At 44.6% G+C, this 20,300-nt stretch overlaps 1 protein-coding gene across 1 annotated transcript in view; it reads right to left on the reverse strand.

The window, feature by feature from the left end:
- Nucleotides 1-232: 232 nt before the first annotated feature.
- dnajb14 (DnaJ heat shock protein family (Hsp40) member B14) overlaps nucleotides 233-20,300 on the reverse strand; it is a 41,111-nt gene continuing 21,043 nt past the window's right edge. Inside the window, exons 3-8 of the mRNA XM_060851347.1 lie at nucleotides 19,712-19,857; nucleotides 17,901-18,083; nucleotides 9,709-9,794; nucleotides 3,004-3,113; nucleotides 1,340-1,512; nucleotides 233-452 (exon numbers count right to left, since the gene is read on the reverse strand). Of these exons, the coding sequence (XP_060707330.1) occupies nucleotides 328-452; nucleotides 1,340-1,512; nucleotides 3,004-3,113; nucleotides 9,709-9,794; nucleotides 17,901-18,083; nucleotides 19,712-19,857 (823 nt within the window). The 3' untranslated portion in view covers nucleotides 233-327. The remainder of the gene's footprint in view (nucleotides 453-1,339; nucleotides 1,513-3,003; nucleotides 3,114-9,708; nucleotides 9,795-17,900; nucleotides 18,084-19,711; nucleotides 19,858-20,300) is intronic.

A 20,300-nucleotide genomic window follows, 5' to 3' on the forward strand; every position in this document is an offset into this window, starting at 1 on the left:
TATTAAACCTGGATACAAATGACATTAATTGTATTAGGTTAGATCGTGTGCTTTTTTAAAAAGCTAATCTAGAATACACTGTATTGTATAGAATAAAGTGAAGGGGATGTGAAACACACACACACACCAGTCACTGTAGAGAATGTTGTCTTCAACAAATCAATCAGAAGTCTGTGCTGTGTTCAACTGGGTAGCAGCTGAAGATTCTCAAGGTAAGACTCGGTTACAAGACTGAGATTTATAATTTATTTCAAAATGTCAATAGATCAAAATGTCTCCCTGTACAATAAAACATTTAAATTAAATGAAAAAGCCTGGCTGCCTGCCTCAGCCTCCTCGATACAGATCATTAAGTCTTGCCAATTTTTCACAGCTTTCCATCCGCATGAGTTCTGCTTTTTTCCGTAGTCGGTCATCTCGATATACCTTGGATGCGTAAAGGTAGTCATTTTCTTCCAAGGATAGAGAAAATAGTGTAATTAATGTATAGTTTCTGGGAACAATGGACATTGAGGAAATTACTTTACAAGTGACAGGGGTATAGGGCAGCCCAGTACAATGAGCTAGCATCACATTGTGCAGCACTGGGCACAGGCAGCACAGAGCACAGGCCGCAAAGCGCCGAGCACAGACTGTGCAGCACCAAGGCAGAATTCTCAACCAGCTGTAATTTTCTGCTCCTGACCATTTCCATTTCATCTCATCAACAACAGAGAGAAGCCAATGGCATTGCAATACTATCACTGGATTAGTAATCCAGAGGTTAATAATTTGGGGATAATGGGGTCAGATCCCATCACAGCCGGTACTGAAATTTAAATTCAATTAATAAATCTGGAATGAGTGTCAGTGATGGTGACCCCCAAAACCATTGTTAATTCTCATTAAAAAAACCCAACTAATTCACGAATGTCATTTCGGGAAGGAACTCTGTCCCTACAATGGGATAGGCTCTGACCACCCTCGGTGCAATTAGCAATCGGCAAAAACTGCTGTCCCTTGCCTGTGGAAAAAGTGAGGACTGCAGATGCTGGAGACCAGAGTTGAAAAGTGGTGCTGGAAAAACTAAGCAGGCCAGGCAGCTTTGGATGCTGCGCTTTTCCAGCACCACACTTTTCAACCCTGTTCCTTGCCTGTAACAACCACATCTAATGGAAGAACTAAAAAAAACTCAACGATTGAAATAAAAAATTTCCAAACAGTGTAAAAACAATATCTATTAAGGTTGCTTAACTGAAGAGATCTCACAACAAAAAAAACTGTACAACATGGTTTCGAAAAGAAGCGAAGAATCACTTAAATAGAGTGAAAATCACAAGTATAAATTTAAACAACTCACTCTCTTGTCTTTCCTTCCAGCAGTTATTTCGAAGGTTGTTAATATAATCTTCTTCAACGTTCTTTTCTACCTTTTGTAACGCCACACCTGTGTATTCTTTGTCAAAGTCTTTGTTGACATAGTAAACTACTTTCAAATTACTGGTTTGCTTCCTAACAGTGTGTTCCAGGGCACTGTAAAACACAGAAATACCCATTGGTCAACTTAAACATAATTAATTCTGCTTTCTCTCCATAGCTGCTGCCTGCCCTGCTGAGTTTCTTCAGCAATTTCTGTTAAGCACACTTGAGTGACACAACATTTCTCCTGCCTCTGTATTCAATGTCCATTTGTAAAAGGAAGACTTGATTTTAGTCAGCACGAACAAGTTAGAGCAAAGGGATGGTTTCTGACTCTACAATTGCATTTATATAGTGCCATTCATTACCCCTGGCTATCCAAAGGACATCATGCTAGAAGATCCAATGAAATGTACAAAATGCAGCAGCGAAATACAACAATAAGGTTATGACTAGGTAATGTTTTTGATTTTAGAAAGTGAGTTTAGTTGAGGGATAAATATTGACTAGGAATACATGAGAAAAACTCAGTTCTTTGAAATTTAAAGCATTTTTCAAAAAAACAAATATTTCAAAATAAAGAACTTTGAAATAGGCTCTCAGATGTCAGGAAGAAAAACATTTTCCTTTCAAGAAAACATAGGACAGAAAAATAGCTCCTGTAAGAGGAAAGCTAAAAGTAGGAATGATTCACTTAGTGTCCTGAGCTCCTCACAAGACCCGTGTCAGGTAGCTCACTAGGTAGTATTTATAATCAAGTCAGAAGTTGACTTGAGAAGTGGACTCAAGTCTCAGTTCGTTGCTCTCAGTGCACACACAATCCAGATTGACATTCCCAGAGAGGTACCAGCATCCTGCTCCACGACTAAAGCTACCATCACTCAGAGGAGATATTCAACTGAAGCCTTCTCTCGGCCACTCAGATGGATCCAAAAATTATTCTCATCAATATTTATCCCTTAACAAACAGCAATAAACTTGATCATCATCATAACTTTGCTGCTTGTGGACTTGCTGGGTCTCCTTCATGATAACAATGGCTATACTTCAAAAGTAATTCATCAATGTAAAGTGGTTTGGGATAACCTCAAGTTATACAAGGTGCTATCTCAATGCAGGAGTTTTTATTTTACAAAAGAAACACCACATATAAGCATCCACTTTGTTTCAACTATGTGTAACTAAGTATTAAGGCTCATTACCATTTTGAGTAGTTTCTTCCTCAAAGATTTAACTGGGTATCAAACACTGGATTAAACCTCACAGTGTGAAACTACCTCTGATGAACCCTCAAGCTTTACAAGCAGCCAAAGATACTGGCAACATTTTGTCATGGCTGAATAAAAGCTCAAATTAACGTAGCAATAACTAGCTTCTTTTATAGCTAGACTGTCTAGAACATTTTGTCAAGGATGGTATAGAGAAGACACTGGAGGGTATTTGCTACAATGACTTTACTCAATTATGTTGCTGTTCAACTTTCAGCTAACAAGAAGCAAAACCACACACTCATTCCGAGTTAGATTTGGGGCAGGAAGCTGACTTCAACAATCCTCTAAGACAAAGAAATTCAGGAAACTATTGGTTACAGTCAGCAGTACTTACGCTCTGTAGTAGAGGCTGTATGGTGGAGTAGATACCATCAACTGGCTCAAAACTGACACCAGGATCAAGACAATAATGGGTAATAGCTGTAAAAACATGGAAAATCCTCCCTGTAAGATATAGGAGAGGAAAGTCAAGGTGTAATTTAATGAGATAATGAGAATCCAGAGACAGTATATTCCTGTTAAGGTGATAGGAAAGGCTGGTAGGTGTAGAGAATGCTGGATGACAAATTGAGGGTTTGGTTAAGAAAAAGAAGGAAGCATATGTCAGGTATAGGTATAGCTTTATTCCTGATGAAGGGCTTTTGCCCGAAACATCGATTTCGCTGCACTTTGGATGCTGCCTGAACTGCTGTGCTTTTCCAGCACCACTAATCCAGAATCTGGTTTCCAGCATCTGCAATCATTGCTTTTACCTATGTCAGGTATAGACAGGATAGATCGAGTGAATCCTTAGAAGAGTATAAAAGCAGTGGAAGTATACTTAAGAGGGAAATCAAGAGGGCAAAAGGGGACATGAGATAGCTTTGGCAAATAGGGTTAAGGAGAATCCAAAGGGTTTTTACAAATACATTAAGGACAAAAGGGTAACTAGGAAGAGAATAGGGCCCCTCAACGATCAGCAATGCAGCCTTTGTGTGGAGCTGCAGGAAATGGGGGAGATACTAAACGAGTATTTTGCATCAGTATTTACTGTGGAAAAGGACATGGAAGATATAGACTGTAGGGAAATAGATGGTGACATCTTGCAAAATGTCCAGATTACAGAAGAGGAAGTGCTGGATGTCTTGAAATGCATAAAAGCAGATAAATCCCCAGGACCTGATCAGGTGTACACTAGAACTCTGTGGGAAATAGGGAAGTGATTGCTGGGCCTCTTACTGAAATATTTGTATCATCGATAGTCACAGGTGAGGTGCCGAAAAACTGGAGGTTGGTGAACGTGGTGCCACTGTAGTAAGAAGGGCGGTAAGGACAAGCCAGGGAACTACAGACCAGAGAGCCTGACGTCGGTGGTGGGCAAGTTGTTGGAGGGAATCCTGAGGGACAGGATCTACATGTATTTGGAAAGGCAAGGACTGATCAGGGATATTCAACATGGCTTTGTGCGTGGGAAATCATGTCTCACAAACTTGACTGAGTTTTTTGAGGAAGTAACAAAGAGGATTGATGAGGGCAGAGCGTTACACATGATCTATATGGATTTCAGTTAGGCGTTCAACAAGGTTCCCATGGGAGGCTGGTTAGCAAGGTTAGATCTCACGGAATACAGGGAGAACTAGCCATTTGGATACAGAACTGGCTCAAAGGTAGAAGACAGAGGGTGGTGGTGGAGTGTTGTTTTTCAGACTGGAGGCCTGTGACCAGTGGAGTGCCACAAGGATCAGTACTGGGTCCACTACTTTTCATCATTTATATAAATGATTTGTATGTGAGCTTAAAAGGTGTAGTTAGTAAGTTTGCACATGACACCAAAATTGGAGGTATAGTAGACAGCAAAGAAGGTTATCTCGGATTACAACAGGATCTTGATCAGATCGGCCAATGGGCTGAGGAGTGGCAGATGGAGTTTAATTTAGATAAATGCAAGGTGCTGCATTTTGGGAAAGCGAATCTTAGCAGGACTTATACACTTAATGGTAAGGTCCAAAGGAGTGTTGCTGAACAAAGAAACCTTGGAGTGCAGGTTCACAGCTCCTTGAAAGTAGAGTCACAGGGAGATAGGATAGTGAAGAAGGCATTTGGTATGCTTTCCTTTATTGGTCAGAGTATTGAGTACAGGAGTTGGGAGGTCATTTTGCAGCTGTACAGGACATTGGTTAGGCCACTGTTGAAACACACTGTGCAATTCTGGTCTCCTTCTTATCGGAAAGATGTTGTGAAACCTGAAAGGGTTCAGAAAAGATTTACAAGAATGTTGCCAGGGTTGGAGGATTTGAGCTACAGGGAGAGGCTGAACAGGCTGGGGCTGTTTTCCCTGGACATCAGAGACTGAGGGGAGACCTTATAGAGGTTTATAAAATCATGAGGGACATGGATCTCTTCCCAGGGGTGGGGAGTCCAGAACTAGAGGGTATAGGTTTAGGGTGACAGGGAAAAGATATAAAAAAAACCTAAGGGGCAACTTTTTCACGCAGAGTGTGGTGTATGGGTGGAATGAGTTGCCAGAGGAAGTGGTGGAGATTGGTACAATTACAACATTTAAAAGGCGTTTGTATGGATATATGAATAGGAAGTGTTTGGAGGGACATGGGCCGGGTGCTGGCAGGTGGGACAAGATTGGGTTGGGATATCTGGTCGGCATGGACGGGTTGGACCGAAGGGTCTGTTTCCGTGCTGTACATCTCTGTGACTCTATGACCCTATGTAGTTAATTTCTCTGTTGCCAAGGTTCAATAGCATCCTTCAAACTTTGAACGTTCAAAGTTTGATCAGACACTAAACAATTATCCTATTTTGCAGGTGGGCTTACAATGTGGGAGCTGCTGCTCGCTACAAGTAACATTTCAACAGGGCCGTGTTCTCCGCAGGTTAAAGAAATTATGAAACCATAAGGGGCAGGGATAGGGTGAGAGCCAAAGGCTTTTCCCCAGCTGGGGGAGTCCAAAACTAGAGAGCATAGGTTTAAGGTAGGAGGGGAAAGATTTAAAAGGGACCTACGGGGTAACTTTTTCATGCAGAAGTTGGTGTGCATTATAGAGTGAGCTGCCAGAGGAAGTGGTGGAGAGACTGATACAATTACAACATTTTTTCAAAAGCAACTGGATGGGTACATAAATAGGAAATATTTAAAGGGATTTGGGCCAAATGCTGGCAAATGGGACGAGATTAATCAATGAGTTGGACCGAAGGGTCTGTTTCTGTGCTGTGCATCTCTATGACTCTGTCTAGGTATTGGGTATTTTTTTCCGAATTAAACAAAGTGAGGGGGACAATGGTTCCCTGGCGCCTTCTCCATGGCAATGTTTCAACTGGATCTGATTGCCAACCAATCAGTACCCTTTTACAGATATTGTACAAACCGTTGCTCCCATTGAAATATGGCATTCTGTGTCTGTTCTGTCATGTGAAGTTGAAATACTTGGGCAGCACAGGTTCAATCTCCACCCCATTTTAAAAAAACTCTCTATTCAGGTACTGGCACAATTCCACATAATGCACCCACTCCACCCACCCTAACACCTGTATGAGAAACTCAAATACCTTCCCAAGTAAACACAAACTCCATCCCCAAGTCGGCAGAGCACCAAACTGACTGGAATTCTTTGTTCCACAAAGGGGTTACTTAATAGAGATTTCTAAAATGATGGAAAGCTGTTTGATCAAGTAGCTGTATAGAAGATAATTCCACACATGGAACTGAATAGTTTTGAGGTGGAGGTGGTTAGATTCATGATAAGCACGAGAGTGAAAGGTTATCGGGCGGGTAGGCTTGGGTCATTAGATCTTATCGATTGGCACAACAGGCTCAGAGAAGCCTAAACCGAACCCTAACTTATATGTTTTTAATGGAACATGTTTGGAATTGTACAGATGTTCTATACAACTGCAAATATTAATTCTGTTCTGTGGGGAAGCTAACCAAATGTTAATAAGGTCATCATAGTCTCACCAGACCGTATGGCTGCTCTCTCAATAGAGAGAGAGAGAGAGAGAGAGAGAGAGGTGGAGAGAGAGAGAGAGTGAGAGTGGGGGAGAGAGAGAGAGTGGGAGAGAGAGTGTGGTGGAGAGAGAGCAAGAGAAAGTGGTGGACAGACAGAGCGGTGGAGAGAGTGGTAGAGAGAGAGTGTGTGTGTGGTGGGGAGGGAGCGAGAACGAGAGAGAGAGAGAGTGGTGGGGAGAGAGAGAGGTAGAGAGAGAGTGGTAGAGAGAGAGAGAGAGAGAGAGAGAGAGGTGGGGAGAGAGAGAGTGAGTGGTGGGGAGAGAGAGAGGGAGAGAGAGTGGTGGGGGGAGAGAGAGAGGTGTGGTGGGGGGGGAAGAGAGAGAGAGAGAGAGAGACAGAGACAGAGACAGAGACAGTGGTGGAGAGAGAGTGGTGAAGAGAGCACGGTGGAGAGAGAGAGAGTGGGAGAGAGACAGAGAGAGAGTGGTGGGGAGAGAGAGAGGTAGAGAGAGAGTGGTAGAGAGAGAGAGAGAGAGAGAGAGTGGTGGGGGAGAGAGAGAGGTGTGGTGGGGGGGAGAGAGAGAGAGAGACAGACAAACAGAGAGAGTGGTGGAGAGAGGGTGGTGGAGAGAGCGCGGCAGAGAGAGAGAGAGTGGGAGAGAGACAGAGAGAGAGAGTGGTGGAGAGAGAGAGTGTGTGAGAGTGGGGGAGAGGGAGAGAGAGTGTGGTGGAGAGAGAGAGAGTGTGTGAGAGTGGGGGAGAGGGAGAGAGAGTGTGGTGGAGAGAGAGCAAGAGAGAGTGGTGGAGAGAGAGAGCAGTGGAGAGAGTGGTAGAGAGAGTGTGTGTGTGGTGGGGAGAGAGAGAGAGAGAGAGAGAGTGGTGGGGAGAGAGAGTGGTAGAGAGAGAGGTAGAGAGAGAGAGTGTGGTGGGGAGAGAGAGAGAGTGGTGGAGAGAGAGAGAGTGGTGGAGAGAGAGAGTGGTGGAAGAGAGAGAGAGAGAGAGAGAGAGAGAGTGGTGGAGAGAGAGAGAGTGGTGAAGAGAGAGAGAGATAGAGAGAGTGAGAGAGTGTGGTGGAGAGAGTGGTGGAGAGAGAGAGAGAGAGTGGAGAGAGAGAGAATGGTGGAGAGAGAGAGACTGAGTGGTGGAGAGAGAGAGAGTGGTGGAGAGAGAGAGAGAGAGAGAGAGAGTGGTGGAGAGAGAGAGAGTGGTAGAGAGAGAGGTAGAGAGAGAGAGTGTGGTGGGGAGAGAGAGAGAGGTGTGGTGGGGGGGGAGAGAGAGAGAGAGACAGACAAACAGAGAGAGTGGTGGAGAGAGGGTGGTGGAGAGAGCGCGGCAGAGAGAGAGAGAGTGGGAGAGAGACAGAGAGAGAGAGTGGTGGAGAGAGAGAGTGTGTGAGAGTGGGGGAGAGGGAGAGAGAGTGTGGTGGAGAGAGAGAGAGTGTGTGAGAGTGGGGGAGAGGGAGAGAGAGTGTGGTGGAGAGAGAGCAAGAGAGAGTGGTGGAGAGAGAGAGCAGTGGAGAGAGTGGTAGAGAGAGTGTGTGTGTGGTGGGGAGAGAGAGAGAGAGAGAGAGAGTGGTGGGGAGAGAGAGTGGTAGAGAGAGAGGTAGAGAGAGAGAGTGTGGTGGGGAGAGAGAGAGAGTGGTGGAGAGAGAGAGAGAGTGGTGGAGAGAGACAGAGAGAGTGGTGGAGAGAGAGAGTGGTGGAGAGAGAGAGAGTGGTGGAGAGAGAGAGAGAGTGGTGGAGAGAGACAGAGAGAGTGGTGGAGAGAGAGAGTGGTGGAGAGAGAGAGAGTGGTGGAGAGAGAGAGAGTGGTGGAGAGAGAGAGAGAGTGGTGGAGAGAGACAGAGAGAGTGGTGGAGAGAGAGAGTGGTGGAGAGAGAGAGTGGTGGAGAGAGAGAGTGGTGGAGAGAGAGAGAGTGGTGGAGAGAGAGAGAGAGTGGTGGAGAGAGAGAGAGTGGTGGAGAGAGAGAGTGGTGGAAGAGAGAGAGAGAGAGAGAGAGAGTGGTGGAGAGAGAGAGAGTGGTGAAGAGAGAGAGAGATAGAGAGAGTGAGAGAGTGTGGTGGAGAGAGAGAGAGTGGTGAAGAGAGAGAGAGATAGAGAGAGTGAGAGAGTGTGGTGGAGAGAGTGGTGGAGAGAGAGAGAGAGAGGTGGAGAGAGAGAGAATGGTGGAGAGAGAGAGACTGAGTGGTGGAGAGAGAGAGAGTGGTGGAGAGAGAGAGAGAGAGTGGTGGAGAGAGAGAGTGGTGGAGAGAGAGAGAGATAGAGAGAGTGAGAGAGTGTAGTGGAGAGAGTAGTGGAGAGAGAGAGTAGTGGAGAGAGAGAGAGAGAGAGAGAGAGAGAGAGTGGTGGAGAGAGAGAGAGTGAGTGGTGGAGAGAGAGTGTGGTGGAGAGAGAGAGTGTGTATGTGGTGGGGGAAGAGAGAGAGAGTGGTGGAGAGAGAGAGAGTGTTGTGGAGAGAGAGAGAGTGGTAGAGAGAGGTAGAGATAGAGAGTGTGGTGGGGGGGGAGAGAGAGAGAGAGCGCATGATAGAGAGACAGAGAGTGTGGTAGAGAGACAGAGAGTGGTGGGGAGAGAGAGAGGGACAGAGAGTGGTGGGGGGGAGAGAGAGCGAGAGAGAGAGAGAGAGAGAGTGGTGGCGAGAGAGGGAGAGAGAGAGAGAGAAAGAGTGTGCTGGAGAGAGAGAGAGCAAGAGAGTGGTAGAGAGACAGAGTGTGTGTGTGGTGGGGAGAGAGAGAGAGAGAGTGGTAGAGAGAGAGGTAGAGATAGAGAGTGTGGTGGGGAGAGAGAGAGAGAGAGCATGGTAGACAGACAGAGAGTGGTGGGGAGAGAGAGAGAGAGAGACAGAGAGTGGTGGGGGGAGAGAGAGGGAGAGAGAGAGAGAGAGAGAGAAAAAGAAAGAAAGAAAGAGAGAGAGAAAAAAGAAAGAAAGAAAGAAAGAAAGAAAGAGAGAGAGAGAGAGAGAAAGAGAGAGAACGGTAGTTTGGTGAGGTTGAGAAGGTGGGACCCAATTGAATCCACACTGTTGGCATCATGCTGCATCCAAACCAGCCAACCAGCCAACTGAGCTAACCGATCTCCCCCACAAATGTGAATACATACATCAGCTCTCTCGTCCTCTCTGTCTGCTCTGTGGTAGGATTGATGAGATCCTCGAGCTCTTCCATTATTGTATGGCTGTGTGTGTCCTAAAAGAATGAATAATGGAAGAATGAGAAATCCTATCAATACTGAAAACATCAGACTGTCTGGCATGGAGATTGAGATATATTTTCTTGCTAATTCAGCAAAAAACAAAATTGCATCAGAAATAATCCCAACAGAGCACTGAAAAAATGCAAATCTATATTGTAAAAATAATCAATTTTATGAATTATTCACACAGCAAAGCAAAAGAAAGGCTCAATATATTTTCATAAAGTAGTAAGAATTACATTCTGCATTTAAATGTCCTTCTGTTCAGGAGCTGCACAGTGGTTCAGTGGTTAGCAATGCTGCCTCATAGCACCAGGTTTGATTCCACCCTCGGGTGACTGTCTGTGTGGAGTTTGCACATTCTCCACGTGTCTAGGTGGGTTTCCTCTGGTTTTCTCCCACAGTCCAACAGGTTAGGTGGATTGGCCGTGCTAAATTGTTTGTAGTATCCAGGCTCGGTGTGTTAGCCACAGTAAATGTGAGGTTACGGGAATAGCATGAGGAGTTGGGTCTGAGTGGGATGCTCTTTGAAGGGTTGGTGTGGACTGGATGGGCTGAATGGCCTTTTTCTGCCCTGCAGGGATTCTATGATTCTGAACTCAGTGGGTTCAATTGTCCCAGGTCCTAGTCTTTGCCCAACTTCCCAATTGTTTGCTGCTAATCCTATTTATACATCTTCCAGGGCTGTCCTGTATTTCTCTGCTTATCCAGTTTCTCTCTCCTTTCACCATCACCCGTTGGTCATTTAATCTCCCCTGTCTTCCACCCTATCACAAATCCTCCCTTCTGTTCTTCCCTCTCCTACCCACTCTCCCTGTCTCTGTACCTGCTCAAAACCAGGTCCTTCTCCAACATACTCCAGTTCTAGTGAGAGGTCAATGAGCTTCGTATGAATCTCCACGGATTTTGCCTGACTTCCTGGTTTTACTTACACTTTAAGATTTACCTCAACATCAAACCTCTGGAATGTTACTTCTGTTTGGTTTCTGCTGATGTTTATGTGGAATTGACTGGAATAGTGAAAAGGATTACAAGATTTCAAACCTGTCTGTAGTTACTTGTAGAAAGTGAGGACCGCAGATGCTGGAGATCAGAGTCAAAAAGAGTGGTGCTGAAAAAGCACAGCAGGTCAGGCAGCATCCGAGAAGCAAGGGAATTGATATTTTGAGCGTAAGCCCTTCATCAGGAATGGGAGGGGGAGGGGGGGTGGCCCAAGGGGCCTGAGAGATAAATGGGAGGGGGCGGGGTTGGGGCTGGGTGGAAGGTAGCTGGGAATGCGGTTAGTAGATGAAGGTGGGGGGGTGAAGGTGATAGGTTGGAGAGGAGGGTGGAGTGGATAGATGGCAAAGAAGATGTACAGGTAGGACAGGTCAAGAGGGCAGTGCCAAGTTGGATCTGGGATAAAATGGGGGAGGGGAAATGGGAAAACTGGTGAAATCAACATTGAGCCCGTGTCGTTGGAGGGTCACGAGGTGGAAGATGAGGCATTTTTCCCCCAGGCGTCAGGTGGCTAGAGTTTGGCGGTGGAGGAGGCCCAGAACTTGCATGTCCTTGGCGGAGTGGGAGGGGGAGTTAAAGTGTTCAGCCACAGGGCGGTGGGGTTGTTTAGTGCATGTTACATGGCTTGGTGTTTTACATTGGCTCAAAAATCAATTCAGAGCTGAAAAATGTGTTGCGGGAAAAGTGCAGCAGGTCAGGCAGCATCAGAGGAGCAGGAGAATCAACATTTCGGGCATAAGCCCTTCTTATACACAAAACATCGATTCTCCTGCTCCTCGGATGCTGCCTGACCTGCTGTGCTTTTCCAGCAACACATTTTTCAGCTCTGATCTCCAGCATCTGCAGTCCTCATTTTCTCCCTCAAAAATCATTTCAGCCAGAGATGGAAAGGGTTTTTTCAAATTAGATATAAACCCAGCTGCTGGAGTCCATTCCAACTCTGTTCCAGTCATGAGCCATTGATATTGTTTCAGTTTTAACCCTTATGTTAATCTTGTTAGTGCAGCAAGTTAAGTGTTGCCTTCAGATGTCTAATAGTTATGATCTCTGATTACGTACTATCCACCCTCATTCACTCCCAGTGAAAACTCTTGGTCCAAGTGTCCATTTAAACAAAAGGTGAGATTGTTTACCTTCCCAGTAGAATGTTGGACAGTGGAGTGTTTACAGAGGAGTTACAACATGGAAACTCCTGCTTCAGTATTTATATCAGAGTTTATCATCTTGATGAGTCAGTACCAGAGTCCCATGGGCCCACATTTGTAATGACAACAAGAAAAGGCAGCTTGGACTGAGCCTCTCTTTTACTGCAAAGTCTCGACAGCCCAGAAACAGGCCTTCCGCTCAAAAAAATCTCACCTCACATATCAACCCCCTCCTCGTCTCACCCTATCATCGTCTTCTGTTCTTTTCTCCCTCATGTTTCCAGCCTCCCCTTAAGTGTCTTGATAATAGCTGCCTCAAACATTCCTTGCAGGAGTGGGTTTCACATTTGTTAAAAATTCATTTAGAGGATACGGCTATCACTGGTCAGGCCAGCATTCATTGCCCAGAGGACAGTTGTAAGTCCACCCTATTGTTCTGGGTCTGGAGTCACAGGTAGGCCAGGGCAGGTAAGGTTGGCCGTTTCGTTCCCTAAAGGACATTAGTGAACCACACCATCCTCAGGATAAAGATGTTTCACCTGAATCCCTGGATATATTTATTACAGATGATCTTGTATTGAAAGCTCCATATCCTAAAGTCTCCCACATGGGGAATCACTATCTTCATTTCAAACCCATGAAACCCTTTCATAACTTTAATGATATCCATCAGGTCACCTCTTATCGAACCTTCTTTACCAGAGGTAGATGGTACAGCCTGTTCATCCTTTCTGAGAATGATAATCACTCACTTCTGGCCTCCTTTCTGTTGTTGAATCTTCTCCATTGCCTCTCTTTCTTCCTGGTCTATACCCACATTCTCTCAGAGTGAACAGGGACATTATCCACCTCCTCTCCTTCCCACAAGGACTCTTCTGGAATCTGACTCAACCCTTCCTTCACCTGTGAACCTTGACCTCAAGCGTCAGTAGACTTTTGACAGTCAAACAACCTGCAGAATCTGGAATCTCTAGGACTTAAGGATCTGGGAACAGCTACAGGGAAAAACTAGAGAGCAAGATAATCACAGGAGTATTTAAAAAAATGCTCTCCTCCATTTATGGAATAATTTTGTATCTTATTTGTTTATAAAAATGGACAATCATTCAGTTGGATAGTGATGTGCCCTACCCGTGTCCTGATTGGGTGGTGAGGTGGGATGTGAATGATAGATGTGTGTGGGCAGCTGAGAGGCAGGAGACATGTGATGAACCAACCTCCAATTATTGAGAGGAGAACCTTGGCTCATTTGCCTTTGTTGTCTTAGGAATAGGAAGTAGCCATTCAGCCCTTCGAGCCTGTTCCTTCATTCAATGAGATCGTGCTTGTTCTCCCACCAAACACCACAGAACAGTATTTACCCCAGATATCTTGATACCTTTGGCAGACAACAATTTATTAACCTCAGACCTGATGGCACTTGTGAAAGAGTGCTCCTGAACATCTATCATCTTTTGGGTGTTGAAATGCTTCTCGACTTCACTCCTGAAGGGTCTGGCTGGACGTTTTTTTAAGGTTACAGTCTTTAGGTCATAAACCCCACCCAGCAAAAATGGTTTATCTCTATTTAACCTCGGAAAATTCAATCACTGCCCACATGGAAACAAAACAGGCCATTTAACCCAACTGTTCCATGCTTTCTGCTCCACATAGGCCTTCTGCCGCTGACCAGGCGCTTAAAGGACAACAGAATCAACCTCCCAACAAGACTCTAACTGAAAACAATGGAGTCAACACATTCAGTGAGTCAATGCTACTGCCATTTTGATTAATTTGCAACCGCTGCTGTTATCCACCTAACAAACCAAAGGGGAACTGCTTCAAGTCTTGCTGACAATCAGCCAATCTCAGGAGGAACATCATTTCAGCATTTTAACCAGAGTTTCAAATTAGGCCGCAACACTCAGAAATGACTTCAGTTTACACTTCACTACTTAGGCACCAAATTCTTCATCCATTTAACAAACATTTGAATTCCTGTTACTATTATTTGGACAATTAGCAGTGTCAGAAATTTGTTTTCACAATACCATGAACATATTTCATTGTTAATTTTTTTGAACAAGGTTTGAAGTCACACAATACCAACAGGTATCCAACAGGTTTATTTATAGAATCATAGCGTCACAGATGTACAGCACGGAGTGGACCCTTCACTTCAGCTCGTCCATGCCAGCGAGATATTCTAACCTAATCTAATCCTGTTTGCCCCCAATTGGCCCATATCCCTCTAAACCCTTCCTATTCATATACCCATCCAGATGTCTTTTAAATGTTGTAATTGTACCAACCTCCACCACTTCCTCTGGCAGCTCATTCCATACACATACCACCCTCTGCATGAAAAAGTTGCCCCTTACATCCCTTTTACATTTTTCCCCTCTCACCCTAAACCTATGCCCTCTAGTTCTGAACTCCCCATCCCCAGGGAAAAGGCCATATTTATTTACCCTATCCATGCCCCTCATGATTTTATAAACCTCTATAAAGGTCACCCCTCAGCCTCCGACGCTCCAGGGAAAACAGCCCCAGCCTGTTCAGTCTCTCCCTGTAGCTCAAATCCTCCAACCCTGGCAACATCCTGGTCAACCTTTTCTGAACCCTTTCAAGTTTCACAGCATCCTTCCAATAGGAGGGAGACCAGAACTGCACACAATATTCCAAAACTGGCCTAACCAGTGTCCTGTACAGCCACATGATCTCCCAACTTCTATACTCAATATTCTAACCAATAACGGAAAGCATACCAAATGCCTTCTTCACCATCATATCTACTTGTGACTCCACTTTCACGAAACTATAAACCCTCACTCCACGGTCTCTTTGTTCAGCAACACTCCCCAGGACATTACCATAAGTGTATAGGTCCTGCTCTGATTTGCCTTTTCAAAATGCAGCACCTCGCATTTATCTAAATTAAACTCCATCTGCCACTCCTCAGTCCATTGACCCATCTGATCAAGATCCTGTAGTACTCTGAGGTAACCTTCCTCGCTGTCCACTATACCTCCAATTTTGGTGATATCTACAAACTTACTAACTATGCCTCCTATGTTCTCATCCGAATCGTTTATATAAGTGACGAAAAGTAGTGGACCCAGCACCGATCCTTGTGGCACTCCACTGGTCACAGGCCTCCCATCTGAAAGGTAACCCTCCACCACCACTCTCTGTCTTCTACCTTTGAGCCAGTTCTGTATCCAAATGGCTAGTTCTCCCTGTATTCCAAGAGATCTAACTTTGCTAATCAGTCTCCCATGGGGAACCTTGTAGAACGCCTTCCTGACGTCCATATTATTCACATCCACTGCTCTGCCCTCATCAATCCTCTTTGTTAGTTCTTCAAAAAACTCAATTAAGTTCATGAGATGTGATTCCCACGCACAGTCATAAGCTTTCATGGTGAAACCTGAATAAGGAGCACCACTCCGAAAGCTTGTGATTTCAAATGAACCTGTTTGACTATAACCTGATGTTGTGTGACTTCTGGCCTTGTCTACCACAATTGGTGGCACTGCCTCATCAAATTTTTTGAAGGGTGATGTTTAAATGATTGTTCCTTTTTTTTTGGAAAGGGTCATCAATGGCAAAGCCAAAATTTATGCCCATTCCTAATTTCCCATGAATTCATTGCCTCTCTAGCCCATTTCAGAAGGCTGTTAAGAACCAACCACATTGCTGTGGGACTGGAGTCACGTATGGGCCAGACCAGGTCAGGGAGTGAACCAGTTGAGCTTTTACAACAGGTGACACTGGTTGCTTTGTCACCATTACGTTAGCTTCTAATTCCATTCTTTTTGTTATTAAATTCAGATTCCACCATCTGCCATGATGGGATTTGATCCTTCATCCTCACAACAAGAGCCTGGGACTGTCGATTAGCAGCTCAGTGGCATTACCACTACCCAGCAGCCCTCCACATTGCTGAGAAGACACTTTAAGCACAACAGGGCACTTTTTTCCCCCTAAAACAGCTTACTGTAAATCATATGGTTTAAGCAAAGTAAACAGGCAAGGATGATGCTGGCTAACTTTGTTGAAAGTCACATGTCTTCATGAACTGCTGGATTTATGAAGTGGCTTGACGACTGAATTTATTGATGTCAAGAGCTATGCCAATTTTGATATTGATGCTAATTCAGTTGGGGTACTGCTTTCTGAGAGAGAGAGACAGACAGACAGACACAGAGAGAGAGAGAGAGAGACACACACACAGACAGAGAGAGACAGACAGAGACAAAGAGAGGGAGACAGAGAGAGAGAGCGAGAGAGAGAGAGAGAGAGCGAGAAGCTACTCAGCTCATCCCCTGCCTTTCTGAGAAAATTATGAAGTCATACAACATGGAAACAGACTCTTTTAGATTTGATTAGAGAACCAGGCCCTTCGGCCCAACAAGTCCACACCGATCCTCCAAAGAGTAACCCACCCAGACCCATTTCCCTCTGACTAATGCACCTAACACTACAGGCAATTTAGCATGGCCAATTCACCCTGACCTGCACATCTTTGGACTGTGGGAGGAAACCGGAGCACCCGGAGGAAACCCACGCAGACACGGGGAGAATGTGCAAACTCCACACAGACAGTCGCCCAAGGCTGGAATTGAACCTGGGTTGACCAACCAGTTCATGCCAACCATAAACTAGTCTCACCTGCTTTAGCTTGGCTCATTTCCCTCCAAACCTTTCTTATTCATGTATTTATCCAAATGTCTTTTAAATGTTGTAACTGTCTCCACATCCACCACTTCCTCTGGAAGTTCATTCCACACACGAACCACTCTCAGTGTAAACAAGTTGTTCTTCATGTCTTATAAATCTTTCTCCTCTCACCTTAAAAATGTGTCTTGAAATCCCCCACCCCAGAGAAAAGACACCTGTCATTCACCTTATCTGTACACCTCAACTCTTTCTCAACCTCAATAAGGTCACCTCTCATCCTCCTATGCTCCAATGAAAATAATCTGAGTCTATTCAGCTTCCTTATATCTCAAACCCTCCAATCCGGGCAACATCTTGATATATCTTTACTGAACCCTCTCCAGCTTAATAATATTCTTCCTATAAGTGGGCAACCAAAACTGGACCTAATATTCCAGAAAAGGCCTTACCAATGTCCTGAATAACCTCAACATGATGTCCCCAACAACGGGACCTTGATCAGATGCACCAATGGGCCGAGGAGTGGCAGATGGAGTTTAATTTAGATAAATGCGAGGTGCTGCATTTTGTAAAGGCAAATCAGGGTAGGACTTATACACTTAATGGTAAGGTCCTGGGGGCTGTAGCTGAACAAAGAGACCTTGGAGTGCAAGTTCATAGTCTTTTGAAAGTGGAGGTAGACAAGATAGTGCAGAAGGTGAAAGTGAGGACTGCAGATGCTGGAGTTTAGAGTTGAGAGTGTGGTGCTGGAAAAGCACAGCAGATCAGGCAGCATCCGAGGAGCAGCAGAATCGACGTTTCAGGCAAAAGCCCTTCATCGGGATAGTGAAGAAGGTGACTGATAGCCTTCCTGAACATTTCATACTTCCTTTTCCTTTCCACATAAACAATTATTGGTCAAAGTGCTTTTCCCTTCAAAATTAATCTCTGCAGAGAGATTTCTCGATTTTTTTTAAAAGCTGTGTGTTGGATTATTTAGAAGGGTAAATAATTATACTTTTAGACTTCAAACTGGGTGTATCTTTGTTGAATAGGTCTTGTTTTATCATAACCCAATAATTCCGTTGTTTATTAAAGAAACTTTTTTTTATATATATTCTAAACCTAAATATAGATAAAGTACGCAATTAGCCATATTGGTTACTAAGCAAACCACTTACATTTTCTGTTTCGATCAGTGGTTTGAGGCTAGTTATAACAACGAGTGTTAACACTCCCTCGTTTAGCTTATGAACAAAAGGAAAACAGAATTCACATCATCTGTTTGTTTTTCGGAAGGTCATTTTGAGTTACCTGCAGGGAATCCTCCTCCAAAGAACATATTAAACAGATCCTCAGGAGTGATATCCGATTCATAATTCCGGTGAAATTCGAAGCCTCCGTGTTGATAGTTACCAGGGGATTGGCCATCACCATATTGATCATATTCCCTTTGTTTCGCTGGGTTACTGAGTACAGCATAGGCATTTCCGATTGCTAGAGATTAGAAAAGAAGGAAAAAACATGAGTAACAGAGAATGAGAACATATCCGTTCTCTCAAGTGGGCACCACAACCCGCACATCACGGTCTCAAAGAGCAGAGGAACTGAGCCAATGTTTTGGCTGCCATTTTAAAAAGTCCAGATCAACAGGTATTCAGAAAGGTCACCTCGGTCATTATTTTCCCTATGTAGCTCACGAAGTCTTGCTGTGTACAAATTGTTGTTATCTGGGAGACACAGCAGCCCTGACTACACTTGAAAGCATTTCAATGGCAGTGCGGGATCTAACTGCAGTGTGAAAGGTGCTATTAAAATGCAAGTTCCTTCCTGAATATGTTTGTAAAATAAAAGCGATATTAGTTTATTAAACTTCACTCTAGTCATTTCTCATGCTGGCTCAGAGCTGAAGACCATTCCTGTCAATCAGTCTTGTATATTGTGACATTATACACAGCACAAGGAATGCTCAAAACCCCTCAACAACATCTTGGAGGAGGAAAGGGCAGAGAGAGTGCTTTGGCAAGGTGTGCTTACACCGAAGCTGGCATTAATGTAGTTGCAGCGAGAGGTCCTGCATCATGGAATCTTGGGAAAGAATCAGATTTGGGAAAGGAGGGTTTGGTTGCAGCAGAGTTGCAGAGATCTGGATGGAAGTGGGATTTGGGGATGCACAACAGCAATACATGGAATCAAAGCAAAGAACATTGAGTCTGCTGCCATGTACAGCATCGAGAGGTCGTTCAGCCAATCATGTCTGTGCTGGCTTTTCACTCTCCTGCACTTCCTCTACAGTCCAGAGCAAGGGAGCAGAACCTTAATATCCAAGCCTGGGTTTTCAAGAGGGTGATGCCAGGACACATTTCCTCACAAGAGGGAGACAGGAAATCTGGATTAGTCTTACCCCATTAAAAAAGAGGTTGCTGAAGCTAGAGGTCAATTGCACTGACAGTTCTGTAAGCCGGCCTAACAAAACTCTACTTCCCCACTGCAGATACAGATCTAATTAATCGGCAGAACAATTCCGAGGGGCTGAATGGCCTTCTCCCGTTCCTATGTTGACAGAGAGTAAGCAGGTGATTAGAGAAGTGAACATTGTTGGCAACAAAGCAGAACCTGGTCTGTGTGTCCACTTTAATATTAGAGTGTGTTAAACAACAGAGGGGATAACACTGTACCCCTAGGAGTAGCTGAGGTCCTGAGCAAAGTAAAACTTAAACAGACACAGAGACAAAAGGAATAAAACTGACCAATGGATTCCAAAACCATCAGCACCTACATGTGTATCCTTCAGGTCACCTGACACCCCATTTAAGCCTGAGATGAGTAGGATTTACTTCTCCTGCAGGGTTGTTAGCATTTGGAATTCTCTCCCCTAGACAGCAGCGGACGTCATTAATTATATTCAAGGCTGAGTTAGACAGATTTATGTCTGACAAAGGACTCTCAGGTTATGGGGGACAGGAAAGTGAAGAAACAATCAGAGCTGGATGATCTTTTTGATTGGTGGGGCAGGTATGTGGCAGGTTGAGTGACCCATTGCAACATCTTATGCTGTTATGTTAAAAGAGACAGGTCAGAGTTACTTTACCAGGAAATTTACCAAACAGAAACTCTAAACTCACCTTTAAATGCCTCCGTTGCTCCAGGAGCGTGGTTTTTATCTGGATGGAACTTCAATGCCAATTTTCTGTAAGCTTTCTTCATATCCTCATCAGATGCATCTTTACTGACCCCCAGAATCTCATAGTAATTTTTACATCGCTTTATCCTACAGAGAGATTGAAACATGGAATATGCAAACCACGTCTAATCAATTAGAAAATAAAGGTATTAAAACAGAAATTGCTGGAAAAGCTCAGCAGGTCTGGCAGCATCTGTCCAGAGATCCTTCCTCAGAGCTGATGGTGAAAGGTACATCAGTCTATGTGCAATTAGCCCATATTGTGAATCTTGGGGATGGTGTTCAATCTTCTAGGAGAAAGTGAGGACTGCAGATGCTGGAGATCAGAGCTGAAAATGTGTTGCTGAAAAAGCACAGCAGACCAGGCAGCATCCAAGGAGCAGGAGAATTGACGTTTCAGGCATGAGCCCTTCTTCAGGAATGAGGAAAGTGTGCCAAGCAGGCTAAGATAAAAGGTAGGGAGGAGGGACTTGGGGGAGGGGCATTGGGAATGCAATAGGTGGAAGGAGGTTAAGGTGAGGGTGATAGGC

This window comes from Hemiscyllium ocellatum, chromosome 36, assembly GCF_020745735.1.
Source record: "Hemiscyllium ocellatum isolate sHemOce1 chromosome 36, sHemOce1.pat.X.cur, whole genome shotgun sequence".
Taxonomy (NCBI): Eukaryota; Metazoa; Chordata; class Chondrichthyes; order Orectolobiformes; family Hemiscylliidae; genus Hemiscyllium; species Hemiscyllium ocellatum.